The sequence below is a fragment of the Natrix helvetica genome (assembly GCF_964273705.1).
Source record: "Natrix helvetica genome assembly, chromosome: 4".
Classification (NCBI taxonomy): domain Eukaryota; kingdom Metazoa; phylum Chordata; class Lepidosauria; order Squamata; family Natricidae; genus Natrix; species Natrix helvetica.
In genome coordinates this window covers 76,042,272-76,067,290 of record NC_138550.1, presented here as the reverse complement: position 1 = coordinate 76,067,290, position 25,019 = coordinate 76,042,272, and the positions used below count along the sequence as shown (strand labels likewise).

The following is a 25,019-nucleotide window of genomic DNA, read 5'->3' as shown; positions in this document are numbered from 1 at the left end:
TTCAGTGATGAGGCACTCCCAACTTCTGAAGGCAAGGCATACTACTGGTTAATTGTTCTCACCATTAGGAAATTTCTCTTTAGTTCTAGGTTGCTTCCCTCCATCCATTGTTTCTTGTTTTGCCTTATAGTGCTTTGTAGTAGCCCCTCAGATATTGGAACACTACTATCATGTTTCCCGTAGTCTTTCTTTTCACTAGACATATTGAATTCCTGCAAGTGTTCTTCATAATTTTTAGCCTCCACCCCCTAATCATCCTTGTTGCTTTTCATGATAAAGGAAGAATTAAATTACTCATTTGCCGTCAGTACATTAAACTGAAGAATGGGATTTCTTCCATGGAACAGAAAGAAGTCTCCATCTCCTAGTTGTATGAGATAGAATTAATTTTGGGTGTGTTGGGTCCATTTTCTTGTCATCAGAAAGACTTTCTAATAAGTCTAGCTACTCTTGCACGCTTTTAACATTTTGCAGGTCCCATGCATAAATTTACTTTTTATATAGCTTAATTTATGTGTGTGTTTATCAAGCGATATAAGGAAAATGAAAGTATTCTCTATACTGCATAACATTAGGTAGACACAGATGCTATTCTGTCCTTTGTTAGGGTGTAACCAACAAGTTGGGTAGACAATATATTGCACAAGGCATGTTATGTATCTTTAAGAGAGGAGCTCTGCTAATTAGTAGATTACAGCCTTTAAATTGTAGCTGATGTTGTTGCTCTCTCTCTCTCTTGATTGCTGTATGATAACTGCTGCCTAACTGTTACTACTGTTGCTACTACTTACTGTGTGTAAGTTATTTGCTACTTGTATCCAAGTTATCTTGGTATTATTGGACTGCTTTTTCTGTGTATGACTTTTTGGCTGTGTTTATGGATTTTGCTATATTCTTCAAAAAGTAAAGATTTATTTTGTTACTTTACTATCCATTATTCAGTGTGGTTGCTTTATCTATCGCACGCTGCGTATACTTTACAGGGTTGCTCTGTTATAACCTCGACCTGGGGTTCATTGCTAGTGCTTAATCGCACCAGTTCCTAACATTGGTTATGGGCCCAGACGCCCTGCCTTAACCATAATTTTTTTTTAAGCACCACTTTTTGGATAGTTTATTTTTGTGAATATGGCACAAGAACAGTCTGCTGCAATCTCCATGATTACCCGGTTTGATGGAACCAACTATGTTTCCTGGTCCTTGAAGTGTTCCCTACTTCTGCGTAGAGAAGGACTGTGGTCTGTGGTTCAGAACCCACCAGATGTTACAGATTGGGATCCTGCTGATAATGAGGATGCGAAGAAGATTGCGCAGTTTAACAGGGACAATGAGAGAGCTCTCTGCATTATCGGACTAACACTGAATGACCAGCAACTGGTCCATATTCGTGGCGAAGAGTCTGCTGCTAGGTGTTGGAACACATTGCGGAGAATTTATGTTCGGGACAGTGTGGGTGCTCATATTCATCTCACACGGAAACTGTTTAGAGCCCGTTTGCAAAAAGGTGGTGATATGTTGGCTCATTTAGACTTCATGAAGAAAACTTTGCAGGATTTGCAAGAAAAAGAGTTAATTTTTTCTGAGCTTCACCAGGTGTATATTATTCTATCGTCGCTTGATGAAAGCTACGACTCTTTTGTTTCCTCATTGGAAGTTCGTTCACGAGATGAACTGACATTATCTGAAGTTACCGGGAGATTGCTTGAAGAGTCCAGACGAAGAGAGGATAGAGTTCAGTTCAGAGACAATCAATCACAAGAAGAAACACAGTTTTCAACTGTAAATTTTGTTAAGAAATGTTATTCTTGTGGTGGTAAGGGGCATATTGCTAAGAACTGTAAAAATAGCAAGAAAAGGAGTGTTGCTAATAGTAAAAGAAAAAGCAACAATGTTACTGTAACTGTAGCTAAGGTAGATAAGCCTGTAAACCATAGTTTCTGGGTGGTTGACAGTGGCGCATCCCATTCTATAACCAAGGTTAAAGAAAGGTTTGTTACTATGAAGGCTAGCAAACAGCACATTTCCTTAGCAAATGGTTGGAAAATTAAGGCTTCAGGTGAAGGTCCAGCGTATTGTCCATGTATTAATGAAAAATTGGAAATGTTATATGTACCTAAAATGAAATTTAACCTATTATCTGTAAAAGACCTTGTGAAATGTGGGTTTACAGTAACATTTAAGAATGATAGATGCATTATCGAAAAGGAAGGTAATAGTGTTATTGCCAATTTGGAGAATAATTTATTTATTCTACATGAGAACTCTTTAAATATTGCGAGTTCTGAACCTGGTTATAAGAATAAACAGCCCCATGATAACTGTATACATCTACTTCATAGACGTTTAGGCCATGTAAATTTTAAAATGGTACGTCAAACTGTTATTCTATCTAAGGGAATCAATTTGAAACCTTGTTCAAAATATCTTAACTGTAATGCCTGTAACCAGGCTAAAAGTAAGGTTACCCCTGCAAACCGGTTTAAAGGATTCAAGACATCTAAACCACTGGAAGTAGTGTTTGCAGACCTAATTGGCCCTAAGAAACCTAGTTTAGGAGGTGCCTGCTATATACTCAGCATTATGGACCATTATTCTAGGTATGGTTTCTGTTATGTAATGAAATCAAAGGCAGAAACTTTCCAACATTTTACTAAATGGTTAAAGTTTGTTGAACGTAAGATGGATAAGAAAGTACTTTGCCTAGTCACTGATAATGGGTCTGAATTCACTAATCATAGGTTTACATCAATGTTGGAGAATGCTGGTATAGAACATAGGCGTTCTGCCCCCTACAGGCCAGAACATAATTCATTTATTGAAAGACGTGGTCAATCATTGCAGGCAATGACCAGAACTATGCTGGTTGATTCTGGTTTGTCAGAAAAGCTTTGGGGTGAGGCTATAATGTGTGCAAACCATATTCTGAACATAGTAGTTGAGTTAACTACTGGTAAGATTCCTTATACTCTTTGGCATGGTAGGAAGCCTGATTTGAGTTATTTACACACATTTGGTGTCCCTGCTTGGGTGCATATTCCCTCACAGACTAGACGGAAGGATCAAAGCAGAGCTAGGAAGATGGTTTTTGTTGGGTACAATTCCAATCATAGATCGTTTAGGTTCTGGGAACCTGGAACTCGGAGAATTATGCACAGTGCTAGTGCTAAATTTTCAGAACATGTTGGTTGGGAGAAGCTAGAACAAGAGTTTAACAAGGTTTGTGATGTAGATGTTGATCGTTTGGTTAATCATGATACACCAAATGAGCAGTTAGAGAATCAGGATGGTCCATCTATTACTCTGAAAGGGGAGGAAGATGTAGATGTAGAATCTACTCGTGAGGTGGAACAGGATGATCCTGCAAGTCCTGTATTGCCTAGGAGGTCTACTAGGGACAGGCATCCACCCGACAGATACCAAGCCAGTGCAGTATTGCAAGTTAGCATAGAACCTTCTAGTTTTGCAGAGTTAAGGCTGTATCCTGAAAAGGAAAAGAAATTGTGGAAGGCAGCTATGGAGAAGGAGTTGAAATCCTTACAGGAATTGAAGGTTTATGAAGAAGCTAGGCTCCCTTCAGGGGAGAGTGCAATTGGGTGTAGATGGGTGTTTAAAATTAAAAACGATGCTGCTGGCAATGCTATTTATAAGGCTCGTTTAGTTGCTCAAGGGTTTTCCCAAACTGAGAGGGATTACGATGAGGTTTTTGCTCCGAGCTTGAAAGCCTCTACGTTGAGGGCAGCATTGGTGTGGGCTGCTAAGTATCGGTGTAATGTTACCCATATTGATGTTGAAACAGCGTATCTGCATGCTCCATTGCAGCATACCATTTATATGAAGATGCCACCAGGTGTGGATTCTAATGGCCAGACTGGTTGTTGGAGACTTAAAAAGAGCCTTTATGGTTTAAAACAGTCCGGTTTTGAGTGGAACAGATGCATAGTAAATGAACTAAAAGCTATGGGATTTATTCCAGGTTTGGCTGATCCTTGTTTATTTAGACGGGTGAAAAATGGTTTGATCTCGTTGTTGCTTTTGTTCACGGACGATATAGCTATTATTACTAGGTCTGAGCAGGAAGCTATTGACATTGTTTCACAATTAGAGAGTAAATTTAGAATCCGGAATTTGGGTGAAATTAAGCATTATCTGGGCTTAGATGTGGTTAGAACCAGTAAAGGTTTTAAGCTGTCGCAGGCTGGTAAAATTAATCATTTGCTTAAGAAATATAGCATGGAGCTATGTAAGACTGCAAAGACACCAATGGCATTGGAGTTTAAACCTGAGGTTACTGAGGGTACTGGTTTTGATAAGGGAATCTATCAATCTTTGATAGGTAGCCTAATGTATCTAAGTAATTGGTCTAGACCAGATATATCATTTAGTGTGAACCAACTGGCAAGATTCAATGATAATCCTTCAGAGAGGCATTGGCAAGCAGCAAAGCGTGTGCTGCGTTATTTAAAGAAAACTATCCACTATGCGTTGTATTTAGAGCCGAATAGGGATTTAGTTTTGACTGTTTATGCTGATGCGAATTTTGCAGCTGCTATAGATAATAGGAAGTCAACTTCTGGCATAGCCTTTATGCTAGGTGGTGTACTGATTGGATGGAAGTCGATACGACAGAAACACATAAGCTTATCCACAATGGAAGCTGAGTTTTCATGTTTGTCGTTGACATGTACTGAGCTGATATATTGTAAGCAGTTGCTTATAGATATGGGATTAAGTATCAATGAACCTTTTACTGTTTATGAAGATAATCAGGCAGCAATAAAAATGGCGACTAGTTTAGCTATTAAGACGAGATCGAAGTATACTGATTTGAGGTATCTTAATGTTCGACAAAGCATTAAGGATGGCCTGATAAAGTTGGAATATTGTTCAACTGAAGACAATTTAGCAGACAACTTCACTAAGGCACAAAGTTCAGTGAAACATACCTCATCATGTGAAGGTTATCATCTTAGATTGTGAGTGGATATATTGATCTACCCAAAGGGGAGAATGTTAGGGTGTAACCAACAAGTTGGGTAGACAATATATTGCACAAGGCATGTTATGTATCTTTAAGAGAGGAGCTCTGCTAATTAGTAGATTACAGCCTTTAAATTGTAGCTGATGTTGTTGCTCTCTCTCTCTCTCTTGATTGCTGTATGATAACTGCTGCCTAACTGTTACTACTGTTGCTACTACTTACTGTGTGTAAGTTATTTGCTACTTGTATCCAAGTTATCTTGGTAGTATTGGACTGCTTTTTCTGTGTATGACTTTTTGGCTGTGTTTATGGATTTTGCTATATTCTTCAAAAAGTAAAGATTTATTTTGTTACTTTACTATCCATTATTCAGTGTGGTTGCTTTATCTATCGCACGCTGCGTATACTTTACAGGGTTGCTCTGTTATAACCTCGACCTGGGGTTCATTGCTAGTGCTTAATCGCACCAGTTCCTGACATCCTTGACTATAGGAGTTTACTGGGTGACTTTTTACCAGTCATTCTCTTTCAGCCCAGCCTATATCACATATGGTTATTGTAATGAAAACAATAGGAGAGACAGTATGTTCACTGCATTAATGCTCTTGAAGAAAAAGATGGGATATAAATCTAAATAATTATTTAGTAATAATAATAATAACTATGATGATAAGAGATTGATGGATAATTAACATGGACAGATAATTTTCTCTCATATCTGCATACATATGTGAAGTGATCTCACATATGCTAGAGGTGAATGAAGAGAAATATGGCTTGTGTGAGGCAAAGTATGGAAACCTTAGGCTTGATTTTTATTTAACATGTCTACTACAAAAACAGATTTGATTCTTTATAAACTTTTTATTGTTTAACTTCTAGAAATATATATATATTTGGAGATGAAATCCTAGAATGCAACTGAAATTGAAATATTCTACTTGCAAATCCAGATCAGCATCCCCAGTCACCAGTAGATTAGTTCATTTGGTTCTCTTTCTGTTGCTATTGATTTTTTTTCTAATTCTTCCCATAGGCTCCATGAAGAAATAATTGACTTTTATGACTTTATGTCCCCATGTCCTGAAGAAGCAGCTATGAGACGAGAAGTTGTGAAAAGAATAGAAACTGTCATCAAAGATCTTTGGCCTACAGCTGATGTAAGCTTACCTCAAGTTGATCCTCTGTACACCATTTTAACTTTGACCACATACATATTTTAATTTTAGAAATTTTAAGCAATTAAATTCATCTTTTTCTTTTCCAGGTTCAGATATTTGGAAGTTTTAGTACAGGACTTTATCTGCCAACAAGGTGAGTCTGGGAATTTTTCACTTGTACTGTTGGCTCTAATATTATGTAATAGTAACAAAAAATTTACATGGCACCATATAAAGACTTACATTACCTCACTGGTAATGTATTAGCCTCACTGGTTATCAAGAAGTCAGTGCAGAAAAAAGAGGGATATTGAGCACAGTAAAAACAAAAAAACCAGAAAGAGAAGGAATAACACAATGATTTCATTTTCATTAACTTAGGTTTCTATGCAGTAAGGTACATAAATTATATTTTAGTCTCTTTAAAATTGACATAATTGAAAAGACATCTTATTTCATTTTAACTGTGTATTGATTCTTCAGGTTTAGCTGCAAACCTGAAAAATAGTTACATCAACAACATTAGAGTACTGTATCTCTAGCGATGCTAGTATTTCTAATTTATCATCTTTTGTACAATAGTGTGAACATATAGAACATTAATATTCTCCTTCTACAACTTTCAGGATAAAAAAAACTATGAACAATAAACTTGAAGTTTTAAAACCCTAGAAATACTAGTATTAGTTGTCATGGAAGTTTGTTTTAGGCTGACACTTTGTAGCATTTTAACTTTTTTATTATCCTTCCCTAGCTTTGTGCCTTCCAAACATATTGGAGTAGGATTTTTGATAACCCAATTAACTGGGAAATGATGAAATTGTAGTCCAATATGACTTGGGACTAGAGAAATGCTGCTGTATATATTATACTATTAAAATTTTGATTTGGAATGAATAACTAACATATTATCATTAAATTAAAGGTAAATGTTCCCCTCACACATACGTGCTAGTTGTTCCCGACTCTAGGGAAATTAAATATTTCCCTAGAGTTCCTATTTAAATATCATTACATTAAGTATTATTAAATTGACAAGGTAGTGTATATGGACTGTACAAACAATTAGAGGTATTTTGCAACATGCATGAGAGTGAACAAAGATCTGTCTTACAATTGTTAAAAAATTTGAATTGTTGATCAGCCTGCAGATATAGTTAAAACAGTTTTGAAGCAGCTTGGAAGCTTTACAAAAGACATGTATGCTTTGGCAATTCAGAGATATATTTATTTTGTATGTATGTTTCAAACTCTCTCTTTCAAATTGTGTTATTTGCCTATTCTTCAAATAATTGTTGTATAATACCTAAGTTTCTCATACACTTTAGCTGTTTTTATATCTACAGTGATATTGATTTAGTGGTTTTTGGAAAATGGGACAGCCCACCTCTCCAGCAGCTAGAACAAGCCCTAAGGAAACACAATGTGGCTGAGCCACATTCGATTAAAGTACTTGACAAAGCTACAGTAAGTAATTTAAAACAAGTTATCCTGAACATTTTGAGGGAAAGTTACATTGTCAGACATGTTTATATTTTACAGGTAGCCCTCAATTTATGACCAAGTGCTTTAGTATGAGACGGTGCCAAGAGTCCCAAGGCCGCCTCCATCCCCTGAGGCATCCCATGTTCTGCTTAATAACCTGCATGTTTGATTAACAACTGAAACAAGGAGAGCAGGAATTGTTGTCATTAAGTCAGACAATCATGAGTGCATCTTGCTTAATGACTGCCACAACTTATGATAGTAATAGGCAAGCTCCCTTATGATTGTATGTTTAGGACTACCTGTACTTTGGGTTCATTGCTTGCTTATTTATATTATGTTTTTGTGAGTTTCCGCAACTACAAGTTAGTAACAAGTATCATATGTGAAAATGTTCTTTCCAATTCCTGTCAGTTTTCCTGCCTTTCTTATTTGTTGGCATTAGCTCTAAATTAACTCATATTATTTGTTTTCAAACCATTTCAACATCTTGCATAACAAAGAATGCCTAGAAAGTTTTATTTTTGTTAATATATTGATTACTTAAATCAATCTAATAATTTTATTTAAATCAATAAAGATTGCATTATGAGATTCTTAATACTTACTGAACAATCATGTATATGTTCTGATAAATCTTCAGTTTGAAATATATTTTACACTAATCCTGAATTAAAGTCCTAGTAACATCACTGAAAGATGATGTGACCAGCTTTGCTGGTCCTGACATTTGAAAATTTCTCTTGGCATATGTTAAGCTAAACTGTCTTTAGCTTGTGAGTCATAACTTGCTTTGCGTAGGTAGAAACTTTATTAAAATATCTAGTTTGTATCTGCTTCTCTTTTTAAATATTTATATGCTTCAATTCTTCCTTTATTGCTATGTCATTTTCTTCCCAAGTAAAGAGACATTTCCTTTTTGCTTTACATTTCCAATATTATTAGTAATGTTCAGAGCTTCAGTATGCCATTTCAATGCTAAGTAAACAGATACACATGCTGTTTTTAGACTAGCACATTGCTGTAAATGAGATAGAGTTTAACAACCTAAACTTAAATGCACTTGGAAATGTTTGCCATTGATGTGAATAGATCCGTGAACATTCCATGCCTAAGATACCAAATCTCTGGTTTTATTTTAAGAAACCTTTTAGATATGCTGTTGTAAGCAGGTGGTTCTCTGCTCCTGTTAGTACACTGGAGACAAAGACCAAAAAGATATTAAAGAAAAATGGGAATTTCAGTATGGGAATGAGATAAATTGTCAGTGTATTTGTCTTCTCTTTCTCTCCCTGTATTAGAATCAAAATATATTTTGCAACTCACCCAACTATATCCCAACTTTCTAATTCAGAACATAGTATTCAAGAGGGGTTAGTAGTCAATTCAGTGGAGAGTTAATAATCTAACATTTGCATCAAAGTTAAAGAATAAACTAAGCTGAATACACTTTGCATTTACTGGAAGAACATAATCCAAGAGGGCACGAACCCTGGCTGCCACAGAAAACCAGTTCTTCCTCATCTTCTTATCTATTACATAGTCAGTAGCAATAGGATGCTGAATTAGACTGTTCTATCAGGAAATGAATAACAATAGGATTGTGCACAAAGAGACTTCTTAAAATTATTCAGTTCTAAATTCTTTGGCTTTTAAAGAAACAATAACATTTTGGGTTCAGAAATGGACTAGAAATCTGTGCAAATAAAACTGCCATTGAATCACATGCTCTGCAAAATTAGATTTGATTAGAATATTAGAACTAAATTGAAGTAAAATCTTTTCTAACACTCGTGAAGGTATGCCCAAGCATATTATATTAGGGAATAGTTCAAGTAAATGATTGTGGAAGGGTTTTTCTAGAAAGGGGTGCAGATAGTAGCAGAAACATAATAACTGCTTCTTGGCCATATAGTAAATAACTGATATAGTTTAAATGTTAAGAACATTTAATGCTTTGTAATAATGACCTCATCACCTCTGCCAAGATGAGTTTCATGACATAATCTGCATTGTAAAATAGAAATTAATTATTTTAAATATTGCACAAAAGAGTCTATGACTTTTGCTCTTTTAAAGTACCAATGGCTCTTCCATATTGAAGAAATGGTAAGAAGGGTTAAATGAATAGTTGGCATTGGCAGTGACAGATCTTGTAATATGTAGAATGTTGTTAAGTAATGGAGGCTATACAGTATAATGGGACCTGCCATATTAGGATCAAAATAGACATTTAAGTTGGCAAGAAGCTCTCTTGGCATCTACCACACTAATATGAGAAAATGAAGGAATACTAACACACTGAGTATTTATTGAATTTGCATACCATCAACATCTTCCAGACTCATGGTAGCTGAAACACAACATGCAAAATAACAATACATTCATGATACAAAATTTATAATACAATAAACTTAATAATAAAAAGCAACAACAATAAATGACATCTTATAAAAAGAGTTTTATAGCGTTATAAAAAGAACAATCATTCCCCAAATGCCCATCTTATACTTAAGTACTGATTTAAAAGGTTGAAATAGATTTATATTAGCTGTGTGCTAACAAATATTTAATGTGCTGTCTAGAACTGGATATTTTGAATGATTTGAAGTACTCATTACTCACTGCAAATGTCATATGAATTGTTGATTTTACTACTTTTGCAGGTACCAATAATTAAACTTACAGACCAGGCTACAGAGGTGAAAGTTGATATTAGTTTTAATGTAGAAACTGGTGTGAAGGCAGCTCGTCTTATCAAAGACTACATGAAGGTAAAGTAAGCAGGACAAAAATGATATATCTTGATAGATCTACTGGTTTTAGAACTGAAATTTGAAGAAAAGCAAAGTTAATGGATTGTGGTTTATGTTAAATGTCAGCTGGAATATCAGACAGCAGATATTGATGGATTATATACTTCTTGGTCTTCTTAGAAAATATATTCAAAAACTCTCTGAAATACTTCCCCACATCTGTTCATAATCTTTCAAGAATTTTTAGCTATATATTGAAAAGAATTTTTTTTTAGATCAGATATAAAATGTAGTAATTCAATCAAACATTTTAGTCTTTTCATTTAGACATTATGGGTATTTTAAAATTTCCTTTGGCTGAAGTCTTAGGATCCACATTTTAAACCCTAAATTTGTAGCACCAAAAATATATAGAATCTTGAAAAATTATATGAAGTATTGTGCATGTTTTGCTTTCTATCAGGCCCACTACATCCAATTCGAAGCTGCCAAACTAATACACATGATCAGTCCTCCAAAAAGTAGACTTTTTCCAAGATCCATACATCTTTGGTAAAGTGTCAACATAAAGAGAAAAGTAACAGAATTTATGGTAAAGTTCTCTTTGGATTGTTTGTATAAAATCTCTGAAATTGTGCCTACAAGAGCTTGTGCTTCTTGTTGATCCACTGGATGCTCATGCTCTAGTCTCTGATTCACGAGAAACAAACCAAATTGGAAAGAAAATTGAAATATTTTCTAGGGTGGTAGATTGGTAATTGTTGAAAGGAGGTCACCAGAATTAAACTGAGCTTCAGACAAAACTGTTTCTTCTTATTTATAATCTTCTAGAATCCAGACAAATTCTTGTGACTTTATTCTTGCTCAGACTTGGTCTCTTAGTGAGCAAGCCTAGTGATAGATTAGAGACTAATGATACAAATGGAAAGATGTGTTTTACACTTGACAGGATATTTTGCTGTAACAAAGAATCTAGGTCTGCATGCAAGTTCCTGTGTTGTCAATATATTTATTAGATGTTGTAACTCAATTTTTTTGCCCCTGCCATTTGAAGCAAATACAAGTACACTTTGCCTAGTGATCATAACCTGGAACTGGGAACTCTGTTGTTAAGCATTAGTGTCTCTTAAATGGAAAATCATGTCACTGTGAAGGATTTACAGATTTACTTCCCCTTCGATCATTAAATAAAGCACCATAGTTGTTAAGCAAATTCTGCCTTCTTTATTGCCTCTGCTTGTCGCAAACCAGTTGTATAGTACTTTGAAAGCAAGCTCCTCCTGATAAACAGAATTAAATTTTCTGTGTCTACACAGAGTGTACATGCATGAGTGTTTGTTTGCCATTAAGTAATTAGTAAAGTAATCTAGTAAAGATTAAGAGCATGTTCATACATTATATTCACAGGGTTCCTTTGATTCTTATTTGTGCGTATTTTTATGTACCATATAGTTATGTGTCATGTTTGTAGCAATTGCCTTGTCTTTTTCCTATTATTTATTAAATTTTAATGAGTGAAACTGTTGCTTATTTTTATAAGGAATAAACATACAGATAATAAACATTTGCTACTTCATTTTCCTACCTGTTGTTGTTGTATATGGGATGTTATTTTGGTGTGAGAGGCTTTGTATTCATTCATAAGCAAAAATGTTTCTTTTTAAAACTGACTTTTTTTCATTTGCAGAAATACTCATTGCTGCCTTACTTGATTTTAGTATTAAAGCAATTCCTTCTTCAGAGGGATTTGAATGAGGTTTTTACTGGTGGAATTAGCTCCTACAGCTTAATTTTAATGGCAATTAGCTTCTTACAGGTATGTCCTTTTTCATAAGTATCATAAATTGCCTAAATTTTCACTTTCACTATAAATTTTTGTTATATTATTGTTATATAAATGATATGTTTTGCACAGGTAAATGAACCTAATTCATTAAATTGGGCTATCTATAATTGATGGTGGATTGTGGTATGTTCTTTAGGAAATCCACTGTACTTTAAGAAGTTTGGAAAGCTGCCTTTCATTTGCAGCACAAATGGACAAATTTTAGGGCCCTAAAACTGTATTTGGTTTGACTGGGAGTTTCAGATTTATTTATTACATTTTTATGCTGGCCATCTCCCATACAAGATGACTTAAAAATTGCTGTCATAAACACTTAGCAGTTCTGGCAATAGTGTCATGGTAAGGTAGTTTAATGAAAACACATAAAATATTACATATATGAAAACCCTTCAAAATATATAAAGTAAATATATTTATGTAACAGGTCTTAATGGATGGAATACAGTTCTTTAGGTGGGCACCAGGATTGAGCCTTATTGGTCTATAATTTATTGATGATATTACTACTTCATCTGGAGCCATTTGTATTTCATACGAATTCCTTCTTTTCAGTAGTATTTTCTGTTATTATGAATATAATGGGTTATATCCATAATTTTTAGATAATTACTTTCTTGTTGGGTAAATATTGTACCTATTTTGGTGTTATAATGGTAATACTCCTTTTGGTTTTCATCAATTCTAGTATTTATATAAATTGTGAAAAATCTGTAATGGACTAGAGGTTTCAGATCTTTGATAATACCAGACATAACATACTATCTATCCCAGGGGTGTCAAACTTGATTTTATTGAGGGCTGCATCAGGATTGTGTTTGACCTTGGAGGGCTGGGGTGGGCGTGTCCAGGCTGGACATGGCCAGCATGACATCACTCGTTTTGGGGGCGCCTATGGTGGCCTGAGCACTCTGCCACAGAAAACAGGCTCCCGAGCTCCGTTTTCGGCTGCAACAGTCTCCTTCAACCTCTGCCAGTGAAAATGGAGCTTGAGGGGTCCTCCCGAGCTCCATTTTTGCTGGCAGAGGCACCGCGGGTCAGTCCTTCACTGTTTAAATACCACTTGCTGTGAAATAAAATAAAATCCTGTGATTTTCATTTTTAATAGTTGCACCCAAGAATTGATGCTCGAAGATTTGATGAAAATCTAGGAATGCTTCTAATAGAATTTTTTGAACTCTATGGAAGGAATTTTAATTACTTAAAAACTGGCATTAGAATAAAAAATGGGGGTGCCTATATTGCCAAAGAAGAAATCATGAAAACTATGACTAATGGATATCGACCATCCATGTTATGCATTGAAGATCCCCTACTGCCTGGTAAGATGATATATGTCCCTCTCAATTTTAACCCAGAAACTTTGAGAGAAATGTTTAAAAGCATACTCTTAGATATTGGTATGAAATATTTATTTATTTATTACATATATAGCATAGTTTTTGTGGGGAGAGAGAAGCTGAAGGCATTATCATTCACAAGAACAAAGCTGTGGAATATTTACTGGACTCCGTTTTTCCAGTGTGCATATAAAATTAAATATTGTATGTCTGATAACAAGGCATATCAGAGTGAGAGTCATGCTGACGTAGCTATAGGATAGACCTTTTATCTGAATTATATTGCAGCAGCCAGTGATTTTACAGTAACATTTAGTCATGTAATCACTTAGCAGCCATTTAGTTTAACAACTTGGTCATTGGAACCAAACTTGATTATTAAATTAGCAGTAGTGTATTTGCATGTTTTCTGTTGTACTAGTCAGTATCCATAATACCAAAACACGACACACACTTTTCTGGGATTACAAATCTCATGTTTTCCATGTATTTAGTCTGGAGTGGGAAATGGTATGATGAAGATAATAATTGTATTTCCTTTTGGTTTGTCAACCAGTGATATAAAGATAGTCCTCAATTTACCACCAGTTGCTTAGTGACTGTTCAAAGTTACAACTGACCCCCAAATGGTACTTGTGACCTGGTTCCTCAGTTCTGATGGCTGGTCTCTCCCCCTACAGTCACACATCTCAAGTTCTTGGCAACTGACTTGTATTTACAGCTGTTTGCAACGTCACAAGCTCACATGATTGCCATTTATGGCATTTTTACCAAAAACCAGCATTTACTTCCAGTTTGAGGCAAAAATGTCCCATAACGAACAATGGGCTCATTTAACAACTGCCACATCCACTTAACTGCTACAAAAAAGATCATAAAATCAAGTTCATCACAAGATGATCTACTTTACAATTTATTATCATAATAGGCAGGCTTCCTTATATTTGTAAGTTAAAGACTTCCTGTATTCAGCCCACTGTATTGGATGTCCGAAATGCTGGAAGCTAGAAAACATATCCCAAGAATAAGGGGGTTAATACAGAGGTGAAATTCAGTAGGTTCTGACAGGTTCTGGAGAACCGGTAGTGGAAAGTTTCAGTAGTTCGGAGAACCAGCAATTACTATCTCTGGTTGGCCCCAGAGTGGGGTGGGAATGGAGGTTTTACAATATCCATCCCCTCCCATGCCCACCAAGCCATGCCTGCAGAACCAGTAGTAAAAAAAAAAAAAGAATTTCACCACTGGGTTAATGTAAGAATGGAGTTAAGATTTGGTATTTCTACTGTGGGCTAAATTATTCACTCCAATAAGAAAAGGAGCATAATATGCAAGCTTGTAGCTCACATTACATTGATACAAAGTATTGAAATGATTCCTTAGAATTGTACACAGAAAACAAAAACTTTCATCCTGTTTGGATAGATCTATGTAGAACAAATAATTTTAGATTTGCCTAGGATAATTACATAATTTTAGAGACTTTTTATAATTGTTATGTTTAGGGCTCTGTGTGTATTTCCAATACTGAGGTGAACCAGGAACACTAATTTAGTTAGTACGATTATGCAACCTGTTTTTCCCCTCCACATATTGTAGACAACTCGTACCACCCAATTAGTCTTGCTATAGCAGAGTATTGTGGAAGTTGAAAACAGTAAGACTTGGAGATACCAGATTGTCTAACCCTAAACTGCCCCCTGAAAGTCATCTGCTTTTTAATGTATCAAATAAGGCAGGCTAGTAGGACTTGAACATGCCTGGGTGCTATTATCTGCCTGGGTGATGATGTTTAAGTGGTTTAAGTTTGGATTGTTTATTGTGTAATTCCACAAACTTACCCTTACAAGTAGCCAAATTTATATCTGCATGACATTAATAAATATCAGTAAAAATAGCTGGTACTGTATAAATATAAACTTCTTAATATTGACCTTCCAAACCCAGTGCAGAATAAAAATGATATGGTTGGAGTTCTTTAAATTTTAAGAATGGTAGATAGAAAACTAGGATGCAGCATACTGGTATTTTAAACAACTATCAGTTCTGTTTGACAAACAATAGGTTAACTGAGAAGATTGGGCACCAATTTGTACATATGCAAGTTTATAGAGAATGCATCTCTCCTTGAGATATCTTGCCAATTCCAAGAGTTTTAAACATTGTAAGCATTACAAGGTGAAACTAACTTGGAGTCAACTGGATAATGAGTGTGATTTTTTAAAATTTGACTGTTACAGGCAATGATGTTGGAAGAAGTTGTTATGGTGCCATGCAAGTAAAGCAAGTTTTTGACTATGCCTACATTGTTCTAAGCCATGCAGTATCACCACTTGCAAAATCATATCCTAATAGAGATTCAGAAAGGTAACTATTTGAGAATATGTTTATTGTATAGATTAAGGTATATACCCTTCTAAAAGCCAGGGCTGCATGTGGGTTTTGAAAAGCATGCCAGGTGCTGCAGTTTAAAAAGTGGGCAGGCCAGCAGAGGTCCAGAGAGAAATACACATTTAAGCTTCAAAATATAAAATTAAAGTGGAAATGCATGGGAACTTAAACTTCACATTCCACTTCCAGAATTTGTAAGTATGGTCAGAGGAGGAACTTTGACTGTTGCAAAGAAGAATATATTCATTTTTTCCAATAATTTATTAAGAATTATATGTGTAAAGAATAAAAGTTAATACAAACAGCAAAAAAGGGAGATGTTTGAAAAACAATAAAAAGAAAGAGAAAAAAAGTAACTTTCTCCTTCAGTTCAGGAAGTAAAACAATTTTAATAGCTGTCACTGTCTCTAAATAAAACATAACTCTAAATAAAACATAATCTGTCTTCTCCCGCATAGTTCACCTCTTATGAAAAGGAAACAAAACCATAATGCTATATTAATATATTCATCAGCAAAATTCCAATAAGAGAAAACATATATTAACTAAGTTCTTCTTTTAAGCCTGGTCAAACAAGACAATCTTATAAATCTTCCCTTATTTTTTAAAAATATTCTTTGATGCCCTTCAAAAAAAAAAGTTGTAGAGGTAGTTTGCTGCTCATTTGTGTTTCAGAGCAAAAAATCCTTTAGAACTTGAACAAGATTTCTCTTGTATCCATAAATAAAATTTATCCTTTTACTTGTCACTTCTAAAAAAGTCCTTTTAAGTCATACTTGAACTCTTTTGTATATGCAGAGAAAAAAAATCCAAATCATTTCCTGATTTAATATCTGTTCATCTCCTGTAGGTATCCGTCAGATCCCATTGAATTTACATTTGTCCCCCTTAAAATTAGTTTCATAAACATCCACTGCAGTTTGTTTGTTCTTTTACAAATTCACTGTATCAATTTTATCAAGCTTCTCATCCATTCTGTTCCAAATTTTAGCTGAATTGCACTAAGGATTTTCTGCTCCATTTTCTTTATCTCTTGGCTAAAAAACCCAGCTCCAAAACAATCTCCATTTTTCCATGAGCAAGTATCTTCTAAACAGTTCCAAACTGTATTTACAAATCCCTCTGACCCATTAATAATTACTAACCTGACAAAATCTATTCACTAAGCACCCTTTTCCTGTGTAGTTAGTTACAACAAATCTTATTTTTTTGGACCTTGAAATTTTTTGGGACCGTGAAAATTTATACCTTTTAAGGAACTCACCTGAAGAATGCCAATCCAAGAGGTCTTGATCTCTCTGATATGCAAATAATAAAATAATTCCAAAATAATTTGTGATTAAGATGTAAGGCTGGGCCAAATATATATATATACATAAAGGCTGTTATGCCAGTTTGAATTTGATGTAAATCACAACTCGCAGCCAATTATAAAAATGATGGTCTACTTGTGAGGAGCTGCTGCGTGGAGTCATGTGGATAATGTCATTGATCACTTCTTTGTTCTGGAAAGGTTATCTGAATGGAATCCAGCATTAAGTAGCACTTCCTCTTGCAAAGCTGTCTTGTAGCTAACAAGTCAGCAAGGAATTCACTCATCATGGCACATAAAGGAAGTATAATATGTATTCAATTCTGGAGTTGCATAATACTTACCATCTTGTAATACAGCACCCTGGAAAAAAGAACTAATATCAGTTGAAAAAACTGAAATTGACATTGAATGTGTGCAAATCTTTTTAAAACATTTTTGTGTTCTTATGTTATCTATAGTGAAGTTCAGATTTAAAAAAAAAATGTTTCACTGTTGTGTGTTGATTTCTTATCCTGATCAACATCTCTTCTAGTACTTTAGGTAGAATTATTAAAGTGACAGAAGAAGTGATTGACTACAGAGCATGGATTAAAAAAAAATGGGGAAACAAAGCTAACTTTTCATCTGAACTTGGTAAGCAAATATATTGATCCTAAAAAATAAACCAGAGATTATTTTTATTATACTTTTCCGATTTTTATTTTCTTGTCCCGTGTTTTAGTGCTATGTCAGTGTACCTCAACATTTTCCCCAGTGCTTTGTTATGATTTGTTGATATAAACATGCCTGGCAGGATATTGGGATTCCTGATTCTAATTTGTTGATATTAATAAAATGCACACTGAAGTTCATTTGCATGTTAGGCTTAAACATCTTTGATATAATATCTGACTTAATCAGCAATGCTTTTTCAGTAAAACTAACAACACTCAAAACACAGCTAAGTGAAAAGGAAATGTATTGACATATAAACATATATGTGCCCCCAGATGTTCAGCTGAAAGAGAGAGAATCAATATCTTCAGAGAGTGCAACCCAGAATAGAGATGCCGAATTGCTTTACAACCAACCATTGACTTTATCATTTACTGATATGCAACAATTATCATCAGGTTCATCTGCCTCTTCAGTGTCATCTCTTTCTGGAAGTGACGTTGTAAGTTTTATTTTATTTTTTCTATTTAAGCTGCTGTTTACATACATATGAAAGTTAATATCTGAATAAGATTACAAGCTATTTTATAAGATCACAAATACAATTATTACTAAGAGTACTGTAATATTCATATTATTGATATGTGTACGTGTATGTATACGCACACACACATATATACACATATTTTTCAGAGTATAAGACGCACCTTTTTCCCTCAAAAAAGAGGCTGAAAATCTGGGTGCATCTTATACACTGAATACAGCATTTTTTTGCCTCTCGAAACCCCGCCCCTTTCACCAAAATGGCCGTGCAGAGCACCTAGGAAGCTTTTAGAGAGTTGGGGGCTGGGGAGGCCAGAAATGAGCAAAAACGGCCCATTTTTTGCTCAATTTTACCCTGCTCCCAGGAGCACTCTATAAGTTTCCTAAAGGCTATCCATGCCCTTTTTTTACGAAAAATGAGCCAATTTTCGTGAAAAACGGGCCATTTTTTGCTCGTTTTTATCCCCCCCTCCCCAGAGCACTCAGCAAGTTCCTTAAAAGCTATTCATGCTTTTTGGGGGGGCGGAAATGGGCCTGTTTTCGTGAAAAACAGGCCATTTTTGGGAAGTTTGCAGAGTCCAAAAACTTTTTTCCTCTTCAAAACCTTGCTGCGTTTTATACTCTGAAAAATACGGTATATATTTGCTTGAAGTCACTGTTCCTGCAAAGCTGCTTCTAAATTTATGTTAAATAATATATAATCTATATATAGACATATAATCAATGCTTTACCATAAGCAAATAATCAGAAAATGGATTTGAAACCATTGTCTTATTTAATGTAAAGTTTTAAAAGAATTTCTCAAAATGAAAGAGGATAATGTTAATTTTAAAAAAAACTTATTTTCATTATTTCTATTTTAGTCTCCTGCTTGTGATTTTAAGCTCATGTTTACAATTTTACTCTAAAATGTTTTTTAGTTTTTAAAAACATTCACATGTGTGGAAATAATTGCATAATGGGTCCTTAAAGACAGATAGATACCACAGAAAACAAAGAAGCCTAGATAAATTGTGGCTTCTCCACAAATTATATCATGACTGCTGACTGAAGTGTAGCAAGTAACACATACTATCTAAATTCTCTCGCTAGCTCAGTCTTGGTAATGAAAGTTTATATTATGCAGTTTTGCCTAATCAGGAGAACAGCAACTGGCTAGTGTAAGGAACTGCAGTTATTTAACTTATTTTTCTAGTCTAGTAACGTAAGGTCAGAAACAGTTATTTTTCCGAAAATGATCCTCCTTTAGAGAGATTATTCTGTAACATGTTCAGTGCAAAATCATCCTGCTTTAAATATGTCATCACAGTTTCTTTATATATAAAATAAAACAAAATCCCATATTTTCTCCTTTTATGTAACATTAAGGATTCTGATACTCCACCTTGCACAACTCCTAATATATACCACTTCAGCCTGCCAGCACCATCTCCACTTACGGCTGGCATACATCCAGCATTAACTATGCCAAGTGGTAAAAATCAGTCTGTGCCTGCAAGAGCATTGATTATGGCCACGAATAATCAGGTATGTGAAACATTCTGTGTTTAATTTGCTCATGCAAGCATTTTGAAAATAATACACCAAAACCTTACCGAAGAGAAAAAAAACCTACTGAATTAGATAAAAAGATAGCAATTTGTAAAATGATTGAAATAGATGAAAATGAGCAATTCTAAGAAAAATCATTTAAAATCAGTATAGAAAAGCTCAAAAATCTTGTTAGCTAAGGTAATTAACCATTTTAAACAGTTACCACTTTACTGGAAATGTCAAGATTCCTAGCTGATTTTTTTAAAATTCTATTTTATTTTATTTTATTCAAAAGAAAGTTAAAATACAAAACTCATTTTTTTAAAAAAGAAAACAAAACAAAACAATCAAAACATTAAGAAAGTGTATCAAAAAGAAAAAGAATCAACATGTTATCCCCTTAATCCTGATATACATTACTACAATATTGGTTCCCAATCCCTGTGAATCAGCCCCTCCCCCAATTTTTAAGCTAATAAATCTATTCACAAATTATTGACCTGTCCTGTATACTATATTAATAACAAAATAGTTAACAACAAGCAATAACAATAATAATAGTAATAAAGACAAGATTAAGGTTTCAAAGATCTCTGCAAAGAAACTGTTATTGTAATCTACTATTTGCCACAGCATCTTATCTATTTCAAATAGTCCCAAAAGTTAAAACTAATTCATCCTGGATCAAATATCCATGTTTGTTACTTAATGCCATCTTGATACATTATTACTCTCTATAACTTGATCAGGGAACAAAAAACACTGAAGCAAGAAGGAAACAAAAATGATATAAACTGAATATTTCAATCCAAGGTTAAAAGAAAAATTCAAAAGTGCTAAACTCCCAAATGTTTTGTAAATTTAAAAAGGACAAAACCCTGTAGTGAGAGTCCAATATCAATGTAAATCAAATGAAGGCTATGCTTCCTTATGCTATGCTTCCTTACAGAGAGAACAAAGGTTACAAATGAAGGCAAATATACAAAGAACAAAAAGAGTATTCAAAGTTACATAAATTAAAGAGAAAGAAAAGGGGAGAAACAGAGTACAGCAAGGGGTTGAAATAAATCAGCATCCATTGCATCACTGGTCAATTTTTAACAGCAAAAAACAAAATAAAACAATAAATTGAAACAGTGAATGTTAAAAACCCCAGTGACTTCCGATTGTTTCCAGAGGGAGCTGAAATCTTCAAGACTCCTCAAATAGGTCTTTGACCATCCAAAACTCATGGATCATTCCTAAGTGCTTCCATTCAAATCCAGGAAGCAGCACTCCCAGTGGAACAGCTTTGGCAGCAAAAACAGGAGATTGTCGGTAAGAGAGAAAAAACCTCTTACTGTTCAACAGCCATCTTGGGAGGAATCAGTAGGATTTCTATCTGATTTTAGATCAAGTGAAAATTTCTCCAAAAGTATTAGATTTGCCAAGCCATAGTTCTAAGATATCCAGAAAAATACAATTAAGCTCAGCAAATTCAGAATGGTTGAAAAATGAAATATTTTGTAAATTAGTATCATCTATTTCCTCTCCTAAAAATCTCTTTTGCAGCACAGTAGATGAGAAATGATCCTTTAACATTCGATAAGAGCAGACCTAATATCTTCTTTGATTGGCTCTTCTCATGGAAATTCTTCGAAGTAATTTAGTGTTATTTTAATTTTTCTGAATGCAACTTTCTTTAAATTTTGATTGTAGATGTCTGAATACTGTACTGCTTTTTCATAAGTATAAATTCATTATTTAAGGACTTCATGAGACAACATTAATGAAACATTGGCAATAATATTAAATAGTTGACAGTAATATTAAATATTTCTTTTGTTTTCAGCAGCACAATGGAGTGAAGTTTACTGTGAAAGGAGCTCATAATCAAGGCAGTGGATACAATTCTGCCAGTAATGGAGCTGTAAGGCAGCCAGTTAGCAACAGAGGTCATCACCAACACAACCGTAATATTTGGAGGAGAAAGAAGTACAGGGACAGTTTGCCTGTTAGCCTTAGCAGATAATGGACAACTTCAGAGTCCTCTTTAGACTAATGCAGTGTGTGTGATACTGCTCTGGGAGGATTTGAGACCAGCACTGAGTACATCTGTCTGTGGATGTTGCCAAATATCTGCATCCAATGTTTGCATGTTTCGTGTGCGGTGGTGGAGTCCATCTTAAAAGAAATAATTGTGCTTATCGTGAAGCCTTATTAACTGTGGAAGTTTGTCTTCTGCCTATCCATGATTATTACAGTGCTGAAACAGCTCTGGTAAGATTATTGGGAGGACCATAAATGCTATGGCACTTTGCTGTAGCTGCATTTGTTCATAATTGTTTTGTTTTCTTGGAAGGATAATGGGTTGCTTGAATGTTATTTCCATTACAAAACTTCATTTGTGGCATTGTTCACCACCTTCCCATTCCTTCTAAAAATGGTTTTGTTGCCTTACTTACATCAAACATAACGTGCAATAACTTGGAATGTTTTAATCATGAAAATATTTATGAAACTGAGGGTGTGCACATATGCACACACATCTGTTTATGTCTGTGTGTGTGCGTGAGAGAGAAAACTTTTCTTTCTTTTTTTACAGATCCTTTCCCAAGTTGCATTTTCTAAGTTGGGTTCATGCTTCTGGTGGATTAGCTAAGCAATCAATTTTAACACATCAAGCTAATAATATTGGAAGCTTCCTGATTTGTAGAAGAACTGTTGGTCTGGCTTAAGTATTTATAATAATGATTTGAGTTAAAGGGCATTTTGACTAGTTACCTTACTAATCTGGCATGTAATGCTAAATTCAATCTTATGAGATACAATGCCATTTAATGCTCTTACAGATCTCATGTTTATTTTAGTGGGGATGATGTACAAAAATTTGAATCTTCAATATATTTTCTACAGCTGGACAAAAATTACTATTACAAATCAAGTTTGGGATATATATATATATATATCAGTAAAGAGTCAGGGATATATGTGTTTGTGTGTGTGTGTGTGTGTGTGTGTGTGTATGTAATGTGTGTGCGTGTGGTGTGTGTGTTTATATATCTCCCTGACCCTTAACTGCAAATTACAAATACCAGTTCATCAATTTTATTTACCTTCTGATTGCTTGGACCATTGTTAAATAAAGCATCCAACTTGAAGAATGTGGAGAAAGGAATGTGTAGTGATTCCATTCAGGAATCTGATTAACAGCCTGCATTAGTTCTGTTGAGAGCAACTACCTAAAAATGTATCTTCTGGCTTCTCTATGCATTCTGATGTGTTAAGTCTCTTGTTTGTAAAGACACAGCCCACCCAGTGGTATTGGGATTATCTGTATGGCAGGCAACTGATTTAAAGGTGCATACAGATATACTATGCAAGTGTGTATCATCATGGCAACATATTTGCTTTATTCTAAAGCCCCAAATTGTGTATAAACTTACCCTGCATTTTAAAAGTACCATGTTTCTTACTATCACTTACTCCATCTTTCTATGCTTCCCCCCCCCCCTTTTATTGAAATATAAATTCTTAAAATTTGGAAAGTACTGTGTTTAGTAATTCTGCTTGAAGAAATTCTGTCTTGACATCTTAAATTGTACATGGAAATGAATTTTCTTAAGCAGCGAATATTTGACACAGAATGGTCAGAAGCTGATGTAGCTCATGCTAGAGATTTTTTTTCAAAACAAATGCAAGGCCTTTGAATATCATGAGAGAAAAGATTGCAACATTCCAAAGCAGAGTAGCACATATTTTGACTACAATTCATCTTGATCTAGTGTTATCTTTTAAATTGCTTGTATGATAATCAGAAAGACAGGCATAAAATACAAGGTTTACTATACTAGCCAGCATCTGTATGGAAAGATATATAAAATTTGCAAATTTAAGGTAAATATAAACGTGAAAGTTACTGAAAATGTACACTGTGGTTGTTTATCTCTACCTGCAAGTTGCCCTGTCATATTCCTTATCACAGATTATATATTATTTCCTCTGGAAATAACTCTTGAACCTTAAAACTATGTTCTAGATATACACGGGTTATTTATGTCCCTCAACTCCATACTAAAGCCCCTTAATTATGCTACCCACCTTTAAAAAAAAGCCTCTACCCAAAATTCCTTCCTTCTCCAAAGCAACATTTGATAATATTATGAACCTCTGATTGTTAATACGTCACGTGAACAGCAATTGGACAACAAATAAAGAATAAACAGACTGCGAATTGCCAAAACTTCAGCTCTGCTTGATAGTGGAATCAGTGTTTTTATTATGATTATTTTTCAAACCTTATAAAAGGCTCGTAGTAGAATTTGGTATAGGAAGGGATCTAAACTTGAATAAACCATTCAAGGGCTGATTATAAACCTATAATCATTCTACATGCTAGCAATATTGACTATGAATCTACATTATTGAAATATCGATGTTCTAAATAGTTCCATTTAAAAGCAGGATTATCTTAAGCAGATATCATGTCCCATTCAGTCATGATTAACCATAAATTGCAATGGCTATCACGCTGGTTACCTTCTATGCCTCTGTGGATGACTGCTAAAATATCATGTTCATTTTTGTGTGTAATAACAATGTGGGAAGCTAAAAATACATATTTTTATGTGAAGTTTTGTATTCTTTGATTTTTAATAAATTTTCAAGGCAGGTATGTCCATGGTGTTCTTCATCTGTCATTGTGATCTTTTTATTTTCATTCTGTTATCACAATTCTGTTTTATAATCAAAGCAAAATTCCATTTGATCCAGTATTTCATGTATTAGAGTGTCTAACCAAATCATACTAAGACATTTATAAAAAGATCATGAGAGATAGCTAGCCCTTTTAATGATCTGAGAGAGATTGTCTTTGATCTGGATTGAGGTGAGCCAATCCTGATGTTATTTCAGAACAATTTCCTTGAGTAAACCTCCACAAGGTTTTCTTTTAAGATTTTGGTAGCAATTTTTATACAGTGTAACTTTGTGGCTACAACTATCACATTGAAAATTAATGAACTATATCAGCAGTGTATTGAAA

The 25,019-nt window shown here is 34.5% G+C and overlaps 1 protein-coding gene across 2 annotated transcripts in view; it reads left to right on the top strand.

Moving 5' to 3' along the window:
• The window catches only part of TENT4A (terminal nucleotidyltransferase 4A), a 40,005-nt gene extending 15,355 nt beyond the window's left edge, over positions 1-24,650 (top strand). Inside the window, exons 2-12 of one of the 2 annotated variants that reach the window (XM_081950769.1) lie at positions 6,015-6,138; positions 6,246-6,292; positions 7,485-7,605; positions 10,290-10,397; positions 12,067-12,195; positions 13,331-13,544; positions 15,800-15,926; positions 17,798-17,898; positions 18,255-18,421; positions 19,832-19,990; positions 21,831-24,650. In XM_081950769.1, coding sequence (XP_081806895.1) covers positions 6,015-6,138; positions 6,246-6,292; positions 7,485-7,605; positions 10,290-10,397; positions 12,067-12,195; positions 13,331-13,544; positions 15,800-15,926; positions 17,798-17,898; positions 18,255-18,421; positions 19,832-19,990; positions 21,831-22,007 — 1,474 coding nt within the window. In that variant the 3' untranslated portion in view covers positions 22,008-24,650. Of the gene's footprint in view, positions 1-6,014; positions 6,139-6,245; positions 6,293-7,484; positions 7,606-10,289; positions 10,398-12,066; positions 12,196-13,330; positions 13,545-15,799; positions 15,927-17,797; positions 17,899-18,254; positions 18,422-19,831; positions 19,991-21,827 lie in introns of both variants that reach the window. The other variant, XM_081950768.1, reaches the window with a different exon arrangement.
• Positions 24,651-25,019: the final 369 nt, after the last annotated feature.